The sequence below is a fragment of the Thermobia domestica genome, chromosome 11 (genome assembly GCF_964235325.1).
Source record: "Thermobia domestica chromosome 11, izTheDome1.hap1.1, whole genome shotgun sequence".
Lineage (NCBI taxonomy): Eukaryota > Metazoa > Arthropoda > Insecta > Zygentoma > Lepismatidae > Thermobia > Thermobia domestica.
Window position 1 is genome coordinate 214,674,198 of NC_137464.1, and position 13,835 is coordinate 214,688,032.

At 34.8% G+C, this 13,835-nt stretch overlaps 1 protein-coding gene across 5 annotated transcripts in view; it reads right to left on the minus strand.

The window, feature by feature from the left end:
* LOC145664722 (sorting nexin-14-like) overlaps positions 1–13,835 on the minus strand; it is a 245,233-nt gene that overhangs the window by 93,925 nt on the left and 137,473 nt on the right. For 4 of the 5 annotated variants that reach the window (XR_014127514.1, XM_081731601.1, XM_081731600.1 and 1 more), the window contains exon 3: positions 2,827–2,895. Coding sequence is in view for 4 of the 5 variants with exons in the window: in XM_081731601.1 (XP_081587727.1) it covers positions 2,827–2,895 (69 nt within the window). In the remaining variant the exon portion in view is untranslated. Of the gene's footprint in view, positions 1–2,826; positions 2,896–12,138; positions 12,677–13,835 lie in introns of those variants that run through there. The other variant, XM_081731603.1, reaches the window with a different exon arrangement.

Here is a 13,835-nt window from a genome sequence, read left to right on the forward strand (position 1 = left end):
TTACGGAGGTAGCCGAGATGTTAAGAAGGATTACTTAACCATGTGGAAAGGAAGGAACGTTGGAGATATTATGTAAATAATCGCATTATTATCATTTTGTACATGGTGTGAATAAAATTGTGACTAAGCATTTTAAGGTAAATTAGGTTCTTTTACTTTACTTCTACAAAAAAGAGATTAGAACCTACCTCTCATGCACTGATACGACAGCGTGGGATACTGGTTAATGGCAAATAATATAAACTAATATCATATACCATACCCAACTTAAGATATTTGATTAATCATTTTTATTAATCAGTTTGTTACAACACAAGACACTGATTCATTTGGTTGTGTCTTCTGATATTGAAAAAGGTAACAAATAAAAGAAAATATTTGATTACTTCTATAATGAACACACAAGAAGACACTCGCTTTTAGATCTTACTAGAAGTGCTCAGTCTTATGAAATGTTTATTTGTATGTGTAAAGTATTTTATAGTAATGATCTCATTACGAAATAGATATATTATTTGACCGTTTTTCGTGTTATGTTTCACATTTTATTTAAATATCAATGTACATTTAAGAAAATAGATTTTGAGGAGAAACTTGCGCAGAACTCCATAATGCGTTGTTGCCAAATTTGTACGTTTACTGTGGTAGTCACAATAACAAAATCCTTGGATTCTAACGTTGCAGTTTGAGAAGCGGGACATTGCTGTGAACTGCGGTAAGGGTCGAAAACTAATTTCTCCAGTAAATATCCAAGCAGAATCTCATGATTACCTCCTTTATTACCTGTCATCAGTGACCACTCGACACTATCTGGCAACGTTGTAATACTCAAGCAGCGTTTAGCATACCACCGAGAACACCTTGTGAGCCACCTTAAAGACTGTGGATATTTTGTGCGTGAATACAACAGTTATACAAGTTGAGAAACTAAAGTTTGAAGTGAGATTTTCACTTCAGAAAAGTTGAATTAATTATTTTACACACAATTAACCTGATATAAGACCTTCAATGTCACGATCAGATTCAAATATTTTAATCTCTTATCGAGAAATTAATTCTCTACTTCTTTAGCTCCTCTTCCGGCCTTAATACCAAAAGCAGCAATGGCTAAGAAAATAAAATGAAAACTTTCAGTTTAACGTTCCACTATTATGCCATGTAGGATAAAGGAGACGGATGATTAATGAAAGTGAATAATTGTGAAGGAACTGGTGGAATGAAAATATGGGAGAAAATATGAGAATCCCGAGAAAACCCACTGACACAATGTTATTCCCTATAAACTAATAATGTTTCGGTTTTCGTATCTTTTCTTCATACCAGAACACGTTTTTGAGTGCGATAACCAATAGGAAGTAGCGACCTATCATCTAATGTGCTCAATGCTAAAAAGACCAATGATAAAAAGAGTAATATTTTAAAGACAGTAAAAATATTCTAATACGTTTTAGAGAAAAATGAAATGAAATATTTCAGTTCAACGTCCCCGATTATGCCCATTAGGCTAAGGGAGACGGATGATTAATGCAAGTGAATGATGATGGACGATTTGGTGGAATGAGAATGCGGGAAGAAAAGGGGCAAACCCAAGAAAACCCAAGAACACAATGTTGTAACCTTTTAAAGAGTTGCTTGAATAAAAATATTGGGAGAACTCCTATTAAACCTACAGACAAGTTGTTAACCACAAGTTCACACACACAGATAAAAAGAAATTAAATAAGCAGTTAAAAGAAAAGTATGTACGTATAATTAAGTTTTACTTACTAGTGTAGTGGCTCTTGAGGGGAGTAATGCTAGCATATAACAACGACGCAGCGACAGGTGAACGCATGCTGAAGGGCAAGCTTAACCACTGTTAGTTCGGCAATGAATACTGAACATACGCGATAACAGACTAAATTCTGAGCCGCTCTCGTCCGTGATGAAAACAGGACCAACAGAATTCTCACTTTGAGAACCGACTCACTTTGGGACTACATTATAGTTGAGATTCTAGCAACGTTTCGAAGTCATGCTGGTATTCTTGAGTACTTACGTGCTATTTGGCACACATGGAAAATCGAAAGTCAATCTTGTTGGAGAAAACAGCCATAGTGAAAGAGCACAAGCCTCTAACAACCGAATGACCATAAGGATTCGTCAACGACAAGATTTTCGCAGACACAAATGTATCATAGGTGTGTAGACAAGGACGTGCTGCGTATAGGTCGTAAATGAAACAGAAATACAAATCACATGGGCTACATGATTTTCGAGAAGTCTGTTTCGATTGTTCCTTTGCTTTCACATAAAGAGTTGCAACAAGACTACCTAGCCAAATGCTTCGGTAATGAAATGTGTTAAGTTGCTTCAGCAAAAAAGGTTGCACTTCTAACTTTCGTATGTGGGTTCTTAACTGAAGCAAGCACCACCCTGGAATCCTACACTGCACACACAGCGCGTTAGCCACTTGACAAGGAAAGGCAACTTAATTCATAAGATTTTAAAAATGGAATGTAATAAGTGCCTGTATGTTATGAATGTATCCTTTTGTAAAATTAATCAAGAAAAACTGCTGATTTGGAATTTGTCGCATGCTGTTAAATTAAGAAAAAAGGATAATTACCCAATGGAACGTATTATTTATTGAGAACCAAAACAGTTTCGGTAAACTCTATCGTATTCCTCAGTTTTCAAACAAAATGCTTTTCATGTCTCGCATATTTATGACATTACCATACTTTCAGTTATGAAGTTATAATCATTGTTGATGTTTTGATAATGTTCACTTGAAATAAAAAGGTTATTATGAAATTGATAGAAAAAGATTCACTACTCCCTTACCTGAATACAGAATGAAAAGCAACGAATCCTCCGATATATGCTCCGAAAATCAGGAATCCTGATAATATACTGAAAAAAGAATAAGACCACACATTTACCTTTTTTGCGTAAAAATTATGTAACAGGCACATAGATTACATTTTACAAAGTAGCTTCAATTACTCACATTCCTGTAGAATAGAATTACATAAAATCACCGAATTCAACATTTACATGAGTCTTCTTCTGCTGAAGAAAAGGATAATAAAAGAAACGGTATCCCTTAAAAGAAATGAGAGTAAACACTTGGTCAAATCATCAAAGAAAACAATATTGTAAATAATCGCTTTCTACATTACCTTCTTACTCTTTATGTTTAGCTACGTTGTCTCATGTAATTTTAATTTATAACCAACGTTGGCATTATACGTCCATTTTATGCAATAATCATAATCATCTTTAAAATCCAACAATTGACAATATACACAGACTTCATGTGGGAGTATATTAAAAATGTACTGTATTAATATTGTTAATGTCTAGTAATGGTATTCAACCAATGTTTACTGATGTTAAAATTAAATATTACTAACCTTTTTCATGCGCCCTGGGAATCTTAATCAGATGCTTACTTTCCTGGATAATTTTCGGAACTAACCCTATTTATCTGAGTTAAAGTAATGTTGCCAAGTCCAAATTTTAAAAGAAGTACGTCCACCTTCTTTGCGTTTCAGAACTATGAGGAACATAAACTGTATTAATTTTATTGGTTTTGCAATAAATGTATGAGCCTGAAATAGGTCTAGATCCCTGGTTCGACTCAGGCCATGTGAGTTTCTGGTGGACCACATCATGTTAGTGATTTTCTCGGAACTCTCCCGTTTTCTCCGACATTATCATTCTACCAATTCTTTCATTCATTCATTTTCACTAACCATCGTCTCCTTTAACGTAGGGAACATTAAACTACGAATTTCACTTTTCATTTTTTTGACGTCATAATGCCAAGTCTTAAGTGTAGCAATGTCATAGCTAAGTTTATTTGATTTCTGATCTCTTGTCTCTTCATTTTTATGATAATACAGGGTGGCTCAAAAGTAGGTATACAGTAACGTACTAATCAGCTCATTGCATTTTTTATAATTTCTTATTGTTATCCATCAGGTAGTTTCTTTATTATTTGTTCTTAATGTGTTTTTACTTATATCCTAGGCTCGGAAGAGCCAAAGCAAATAAACCCATAAACTAGAATGTTATACTTAATCAATGCAGAGGTGTATACCTACTTTTGGGTCAACCTGTATAATTGCTCGTTTTGTAAGAAAGAAAAATAAACTTCTTTTAAGTGTTCGTCGAGAACGTGCAGAACGTTTATGAACATATTATGTCCATGAGAATGGTTTGTTGTATACTTTGATCACAGACTTATTATTATTACTATTATTTCTGTAAACAATTACATCTAAAAATTCTTTCTCGAATATGAACGTAAATCAACGATATCTAAGGAACAAAAATAGTACATATAAATTGTACGACTGGGAACTATTCATTAATATACTGGGAGTAAAGTTGACGATGAATGGTCCATATGAAGACTATTAATCTGCTAAAAACCCTAGAAACTGAACCAGTCCACTTTAACCTCTGAAGCTTCTGTTGTTTCATATATTTCTAGATGAGTGCAGTGATTAATTTTATTGATCTTTCAGCAAACAATAATTCGTTAAAGTCAAGGGATGAAGCCGGGCTAATTACTTATTATTGATTTATTTTTTTATTTTATTTAGAAAGATCTTGGATTCCACTTAAGAGCCTGACATACTAAAAATAATACACAATTTACCATTTTTCTTTTGTTTATTTTTCATAAGTGAAAGGAGATAATGAAATGCAATTTATCACAATCGCAGATAATGTTATTATACAACATAAAATATGAACCTAAAGAGTTTTTAGTGTTATCATCCATAGAAATTATAGTGTTACCAGAATAACACTTCCACCAAAATCTAAGTTAAGGACTAGAGGAAGGAACTCAACTGCATTTGATTCGTATCATGTTGTCTTGGAACCCTATGAACTACTTTTTAAATAATAGTTGTATTTAGTTTGTAATAAACAAAATAGTTTTAACAGTTATTAAAATTAAATAATAATGTTATGTAGAAAGTAGTTCACAGGATTCCAAGACAACATGATACGTAATCAAATGGAATTGAATTCGTTTCTCTAGTCGCTGCCTTAACTTAGATTTTGGGGAAATGTTATTCTGGCAACATTGAAAATTCTTCAGGTTCATATTTTCTGTTGTAAAATAACATTATCTATGATTGTGGTAAGTTGCATTTCATTATCTCCTTTCACTTACGAATAAACAAGCAAAAGAAAAATGGTAAATTTTGTTTTATTTTAAGTAAGTCAAGCTCTTAAGCACTCACTCTATTAATTTTCAACACAAACGGAATGCGAATCGTATTACTTCACAGACACGAGTGAATGATATATACGATTTTCTCATTTGAAGGGTAAGGAAAAAAAAGAAGGAATGTCTCAAAACTGCATTTTCGAAAAAACGGCGTTTTAATATTGAAAACCGCACAAAAAGAATAGGGTTAGTTAAATCTTTTGCCCTTTTTTACACGGACATTTCTACATCTACGCATGCATGGCATATACAGTCAAATAGTACCAAGAGTCACCACCAAATAGAACAAAGCACCCGAAAAATCACATACATGGACACTCCTTGTTTTTTTAACTTACCCTTCATCTATATTTGTAAAGTTTTCAACTTGTTTAACAGTGTATAAGACTGGTCTTTCTACAATTGAGACAAAAGGATAACTGGAGCATATTTTCAGGACATTAAAAAGTAGCTCAAATTTAGCGTCCTTTGTCAGCATCGAGACTTGTAAGACCAAACAGTGGTTAAAACACTGTTATACTTACTAAGAGTTTTCATGAGATTTCAACAATTTTGTATCAAGCAACTTAGAAGTGTGGAATTGAATGGTCCCTTCAATGTTATGTAATTTTCAAGTGTGAAATATCCATTCAAGCACCGTAGCAGAATACTAGATACAAAGAAAGGGTTTAGAGAAGAACTGAAACCGTTTGTGTTAAAATTAACACAACGGTGTTAAAGAGTTTCCGACTTTTAAAATATTGAATATGTATCCTATAACGTCTATCAGCAAATACTTATTAACTCTCCTTTTATGATCCGGGAGCCATGACTCATCAATTGTTTTTAAAATATTCTCAAGATAACTTTGTGCCAATCCCGAATAAGTTAGTCTTCGTATTTTGTCAAGTTATTTTTATTGCTAAGAATATTTTGATAAAAATAACCATTTCCTTTGTACAGCCTTGATATAATCATTGTCAAGCTAAGTTTTGAACATTTTAGATTAGAAACGTAACTTCTTGCACCCATTTTAGTTAAACATATATCCTATTGCCATCGAATACTTTTGTAAGAACTTATCTCTTTTCTCAGCATGATCTTTCGCCCACAGCCACAATCCAATGACAGTGAATACAGTTGTTTGTAAAGTCCTTGTTATTGTGTTTACGTGGAGCGAAGGAGGCAAATATGACCTCTGCTCTGTTGGGTTGCATCATGCTCCTGTACTAGATGTTAAGTTAATTTCTTAGTTATGTTTTAATTACTATTGAGTAAAATTGTATAAATCATATGTATTGTGGTTTGAAGAGGAAAACTGAAACACAAAAAAATTGCCATACGTAAAACATTTCGATCCTATTAGAAATATCTATCTATCTATCTATACAGTATACCGGTAGGGAGACATTGTTTAGCATATCCTGAAATATCAGAGATAAAGTTATATTTTTTCCAAATAGCACTACCGGTACGTCAGATTATTATACTTTCAAATCTACATGCTAAACGAAAACTTACGATGTTATATTCATAATTCAGTGTTACAAACTATGAAAGCTACAGTCTCACGAACATCTAAACTTTGGTGGCCTCTACAGCACTAATAACGCAAGTGACACAGACGAGAAACTGTACACCCAAAGTACTTTTAATGTCTAATGCTATGATTATGATATAACGGATTTCGAAAGAACACGAACAAAGTTACAAGGAATTAAAAATTTGACTTTTTCAAAATTTGTATTTTGAAATACTGCTTACGTAAGTACTTTATCCAATCGCATAGATTGCTTACATGAAGATCACAATGCTATTTACAGCAATTTGATATCTCAAACCGTTCTAGATATAGGGAAAACTTGTAAATAAAAAATATACCAATAAAATGAAGTCAAAATGAAATGAAATCTTTCAGTTTTACGTCCCACGATTATGCTCGCTGGGCTAAAGGAGACCGTGATGATGATAAATAAATGAAATAGTGGATTGAAGAAAGTGGGAGGAAACGGGAGAACCCCGACGAAACCCACGCACATAGTGTTTGTCCACCACAAAGTTCACTTGGTGTGAGCTGGAATCAAACCAGGGACCCCACGCACCAGAAGTGAACGTTCTACCACTGAGCCACCACGCCCTCCCAAAAATAAATAAATAAATCAAAAATTATTTTAAAAAGTTCCCACATATACGGCATTTTAAGCAATATATCAAATTTTACCATTATTTTTACATCTCTCAAATGGTTTAATCCATGTAACTGTTTCCACTTGTTAAACATATAATGACCATAATATTCAATATTAAGGTACTTTTGGTGAGCCTTACGCCGTTTATTCCATTTCTGTTATTACTGTTGTAAAAGCGTCCTAAATTTGGCTGTTTTTCCATGTTTGTGATGCTGTAAGATCTTAGTTTGCAACACTGCATAACAAGTTTGGTATCGTCGCCTTTCATTTTATATGTAAATTTGAATATGTAATAAGCTGACGTAGTGGAAATTTTTTAACAAATAGAACTTAATGCTGGGTTAGCAACACTGTTAACCTTGAGGTATGACAAGGTATGCTAAATAATGACCTCTGAATATATTTGCTTTGTGCTACGCCCAATCCGTGGGGTCGACATACGTATCCCCTTGTATGACAACCTAGTACAAATAAGAAGTTACTTGGTAGACATTTTGTAATTTTGAATCTATATCCTCCCTCATAGTAATAAGATACAGATTCATTGTATTCGTCATTTTTTGAACGGTATGGAGGTAAGAACACTTAACAGTTTAAAAGTACTACTCTTGCGCAATAATACAATATAAATGCATACATATTTAGTAAACAGCAAAGAAACATGAAAATAAGAAATACTTCTGAATAACAGTTACGAGTGAAGGAGGGAAATGAAACAGAACTAAATTGTTGGTAAGATTAGCTGAACCTGCGCTCTCTACACAGCGCATCATTCGCATATGAGCATAAATCTCCTTATTCCTTATAACATCTGTACATGTCCCTTTACAGACACAAGTGAAAGACGTATTGATTAAAAAAAAAGCCAAGGGGTATCATAAAGGGGAGACTTTTTTCGATTATTTTTCTCAATATCCCGCACCGTTTGCAAGATTTGAGCCTGTTTCCGGTTGGAGTTTCTAATTCATGTATGACCAGTGTTTTCTTTTTTCTTGCATGCAGTATGTAATAAGCAAATACATTACATACACAATTAATTATAATGTCAGTTATATATGGTGTTCATTGGGCAAAACACTCCCAAAAAAAAAAGGTTCATCTTAGACTGGAGAAACGGTTATCCTTCCTTTTCCATTATTATTTGGCCATGAAACAAACGCCTGAGACATATACAACCCCTATATACAACAGTGTGGTGTTGGAATGTATAATGCTTAGGATGAGATGCTTTATTTTTTTTTTTAAATTTCAACACTTCCAATGTACCCGTAAAAATGTAATAAAGAAATAGTGCCCATGTTTTTTTTTAAATATTCAATTAGAACTGGACAATCTACATGAAATTTGCAATCGATCAGTGAAAACGTCATCTTTCTAGAGCCTGTAGTTTCCGAGATCTCATTGTCGAAAGGATTGGCCAGAAACATATAAATGTAGTTTAAAAGGGCTTCAAAGATGGCAGCACAAATCATTTGCATTTATTTCGGAGAAGGCTTATAAAAGGCCTTTGAACAATAATTTAAAAGGATAAAAATTTTCTGAAAAATATTTCCTTAGGTAATTTAAAGTACACTCTTTTAAAAATATTTGTCTTTCTTATAAACGTGAAATCACAAATAACAGTAAATCAAAGGTTTGAAAGCTAAGGTTATAGGTTAGAGCTCGGTCGCTCTTAATTGGTACTGTTGCATTTTAATAGATAGATAGAATAATAATAATTAGTAATACAATGTTGAAAACAGGTTCATGAAATGAAATCTTTAAGTTTTACGTCCAACTGTTATGCCTGCTAGGCTAAAGGAGACGGTGTGATGAGAAAGGAATGAAGAAAGTGGGAGGGAACGGGAGAACCCCGAGAAAATCCACCCACACGGCGCTTCTCCACCACAAAGCTTACTTGGCACGAGTTGGGATCAAACCAAGGACCCCACGCACCACAGATGAACGCTCTACCACAGCCACCGCGGCCCTGGAAATAGGTTCATGTTGCTAACATCCAAGCTCGCCATGAGCGGATAGGTATAATTTTACTGTAAATAGGACAGTGACTGGAACCGATTCTTATGCGTTCAATCACTTGCTGGAACTGTTTGTGCGATGTTTATTGTATGATTAGTTGGTGGTAGTTCCTATTTTTTTTCCCACTAGTTGTCTGTCTATCATGCACTGTCATATGATAGTTTGCTAATGTGATGTCAGCTGTTCGAATCTGCTTGTAGTTGGTGTGTGACTGCAACCGGTTGTTAGGTTGGGATACCGCACCGGAATGTTAGGTTTACGCACCGGTTGTTAAATTTGTGGAAGTGCGTACTTCAATTTGTGTTTCACAGCGACTATAGAGTTAGTAAACGAGATGAAAAAACGTTTCACAGATTTCATGTTAAGAGTTTGAATTCTTTTTTTAAATATGTTTGTATTAGATTCAAACATTAATTGTCATCACTTTGCATCATTGTGTCATGTGACTGAGTTAGAAGAAACTTGGGATAGTTGTGGTCGAAGGCTGAAGCTATTTCTGACGTATGGCAACAGTGAACGTTTACTAGTTTTTCTTACTTGTTATAAAGGAACTGAACTCGCTTTCCTTTCGTATTATTTTTAAAATTAGGAAATATGTTTTGATAACGTTTATTTTAGCCAGTTATTTTCATTTTTATAGGAAGTTTGTAGGGGGGGGGGGGGGCGATAGTCCCCAATGTGGTTCTGAAAATAAGCTTTCTATATTTTATTAATTGTACCATAGTTGAAAATTATTATCCAGCCTTATTATCGAAAAACTTATAAATTTCGCTTATTTCTGTTAATATTAGCTTAGTTTAGGTTTGGTTAGGTTACGTTAGGACTAACTACTTGCGTATTTATATTCATATTCTCTTATGTGCGTTCCGGTAAGTAGTAGTCCTATATAGCCTCTACAGCATTTTACACTTCTCATTTCTACAACATGAGGCCTAGGCCTAGTACGATTAAATTCTTAAATAACACAGAAATCAATTACAATTCCCTTACGTCAATTAATTTCTCCTGTAAATCTATTTTGGGTTTAAGTGCTGTATCGCCGTACCAATAATTTTAGGAAATTTACCGGGTCAACTGGAGAATTTATTTTAATTTGTGAGGAAGAATGAGTGAAAGTCAGGTAAGGGGAATAAGAAAAGTTAAGAAAATGGTTGTATTTCTTGGTTGTTTTTGATGTAATTAGCACTGTATGTGGAGGCGGATGGACTATTTCGCGGAAAGGTACACTTGTTATGATATAGTGGCGCCCAAGGCAGTGTCAAAATGGCTCGTGTATGTCAAGGCTGACATATGGGTCAAATGCACACAAAAATTTGGGCAAGTGTTTAATTTGCCCATTTCATATCGAGAACAGAACCCAACCAACCCCTGCGGGGCTTCTAACCCGTTCCTACTACTACTTATACTATGGATCCGTATAGTAAAACTGCGCGCCTAATGTAACGTAATGCAGCAATTTTCGTACTTTTTTCAATTTTAAAATTGGACCGGCGATACAGCACTAATGCCTCTATTTTTTACGTAGCACTACATATGGACCCCTCTAAACATAACCCGATCCGGTTGGGTATATTAGTTTAGATGCTGGTTTCCATTTCATTTAAAGCATTTTAAGTTCATCTGTGGTTGGTTTCTAAAGCATTATTTTGCAGAAGTACTTAATTAAGGTTGTTTACGAACTTATTCATCTGAATCGATTCCCGGAGCAGCTGAGTAAGTATTTATCAAAGATGATTTCATAATCCGGAGTAATCTAAGAATAAGTTCATCGTACAAGGTTGTCTATTTCGAGGAACTTACTATTAGACTGGTGTGACAAACTGAATTATTTTGGGGAAATGATTCGTGAATTGCTCCGGGAACCGGGACAGACGAATTGGTTCCAATGAATGTTCTAGTCAAAGTAAAACCTTGCTCATTTTTGGGTAAGCCAGTTTAATAATTCAACAGCATACGTAAATTCATTAACTTTACAGAACATACTCCAATTGGTATCTTTACTCAGACACGGAAAGTAAAACTGAGTAGAAGTGTTCCGCGACAGAAGATTCTTGAGCTTTCACAGAAAAGGCATATTCGGCGCAACTCTATGAAAAACACCCACCAATGTGTACAAGACATTTATTACAAGTTAGTATTGTATGTAATTCGAGTCAGGGCAGGGTGAAGCAGGAGTGTGACCATAGGAAAATAGTACAACAGCGAAGGTGAGTATGCATATACAGAAAGATTTGTTCCAACACTTGCCAGTACGACTATTTGTTCGCCATTTACTCTGTCAAGATTTTCAACATGGCAATAATTACTTGCGAATGGGGTAAGCTAAGTTAGGTTAGTTTAGCTTTGGTTTGATTTTCTTCCATTTAATTAGTACACAGGTTAAGCCCAGCGGAGCGTATCGGAACTGGTAACTCTTTACTTTGGGCAAGGCAGTAATATCCTGTCAGTAAATAATATTGTCAAGCGAGCGTGAGCGAGTGAAGGTGGGTTAGAGCCCCGCAGGGCACGTTGTTTTCTGTCTTTCCTTCTTGGGAACTGTAACTGTGGGAACCGGTTCAGATGATTTGGTTATTGTCACTGCCTTGCCTAAAGTAAAGACTTACCTCGGAACTTAATCCATTCGTTCTTATGATTAAAAGTAGGGCCATGACTTGTCTGCGTAAGGATATCAATTGGAACGGGTTTATTAAAAACATCCATATTAGAGGGAAAACTTACCTCAGGGTAACAGCAATAAAAACAGATAGCGAGAACATAAATATCACTGTGGAACGAGCTAATTTATCGTTCCACATAGAATAAATAAAAAATTTAGCTTCAGAATCATCCATTGTACAGAGTTAAGTTACATCAGAAGGATCTTCCAAAATAGCATACATTTCTTTCACACCGTTTTTCCTTAATTAAGCATTGAATATGGTGATACAATACTGGTCCAGCACACTTGAACTGTTCCACTTCGAAGAGCTGATTGAGACATTTTAAAATTATGAAGACTAGCATTATCCATCATACCAATTTACGTTATTCATACAAAATATTCCAATATAAATACTTCTTTCACTTTTCGCTGTCGACTAGACGATACAATACAACGTATTGCAGTTATCATAATGATATCAAGAACTTCAATGGGTCTGAATTGTAATTCGAAATATTACACAAAACTTCCATAAATTCTTGAGATTCCTAATCCTCTAACTACAAGTAACTAACAACATACTTCTTTTTCCTTCTCGACTGACTACTTTCTTTCATTCAGCAAGTAATGATGATGAACTCCTTCTCTTGCGGTTCAGAATAACTTTCACAAATTTAAAATAGAAGTATGGAGTATATTTGCCTCCAATTTTTGTAAGCTACTAATTGTAAGCCATTCATATTGTTAATATTTCTTTTAATTTCGTAATTGGGTCTTTTCTTTTCATATGAAGGTGATACTGGTAGATCTACCAGTGAGATCCGGATCTCGGATCCGAAATTCGGATCTCGGATTTGGATCCGAAATTCGGATTTCCGATCTGGGTCCGGATCTCGGATCTGGATCCGAAATTCCAATCTCAGATCTTGATTCGTATCCAAACCTACATCTGAAATTGTGATGATAAAATTGAATATCTGAAATTCGTCAAAAAAAAAAAAAAAAAAAAATCGGATTCACTAATATAGTAGAATGCTGTGCTTTTAAATATTTCCATAACACGTTTGTGCTACCTTTGTTTTTTTATTTTGTTTTAACCTTGCAATATTTACATGTTGCACTTTCTGTCGAAGTCTCTTTAGTAAAATGTTTCCAAGTTCGATTTCTTCCCATTTCAGAGTATAGTGAACTGTCTGAAAACTGATGTAAATGGTAACAAATTCTTCTATTTAGCTCCTCTTCGAAACCTAATGTTAGCTTCACATTGAAAATATTTATTTTATTCTTAGAAAATAAACTTTCTTCTTTTCTCATGTACAAATGAAATATCTTTTAGATAAGGCCCTTCTAATTGCAGAAATACTAGACAAAACAAACTCTTTATTAATAGTAGTTTCTGACTCCTAGAGTCCAACCATCAACAAATGTAATAATGAAACTTTCACTTCGAAGGTATATATCAGAGTTGGCGTGGGTCAATGAAAACTTGACCCACGACCCACTGACCCAACACCCACCATGACCCACTCCGACCCACGACCCACCATGACCCACCACCCACGGTGACTCAATCTGACCCACCACCCACGGTGACCCACTCTGACCCACGACTCACAGTGACCTACTCTGATCCACCGTGACCCACCACCCACCATGAACCACTCTCATCCACTTTGACCTACTCTGACTCACCAAAATCCATCGTCATCAACTCTGAACACGATCCACGGCCTCTTCTGAACTGACTAAAGAGTTTACACTTGTAATAAAACAA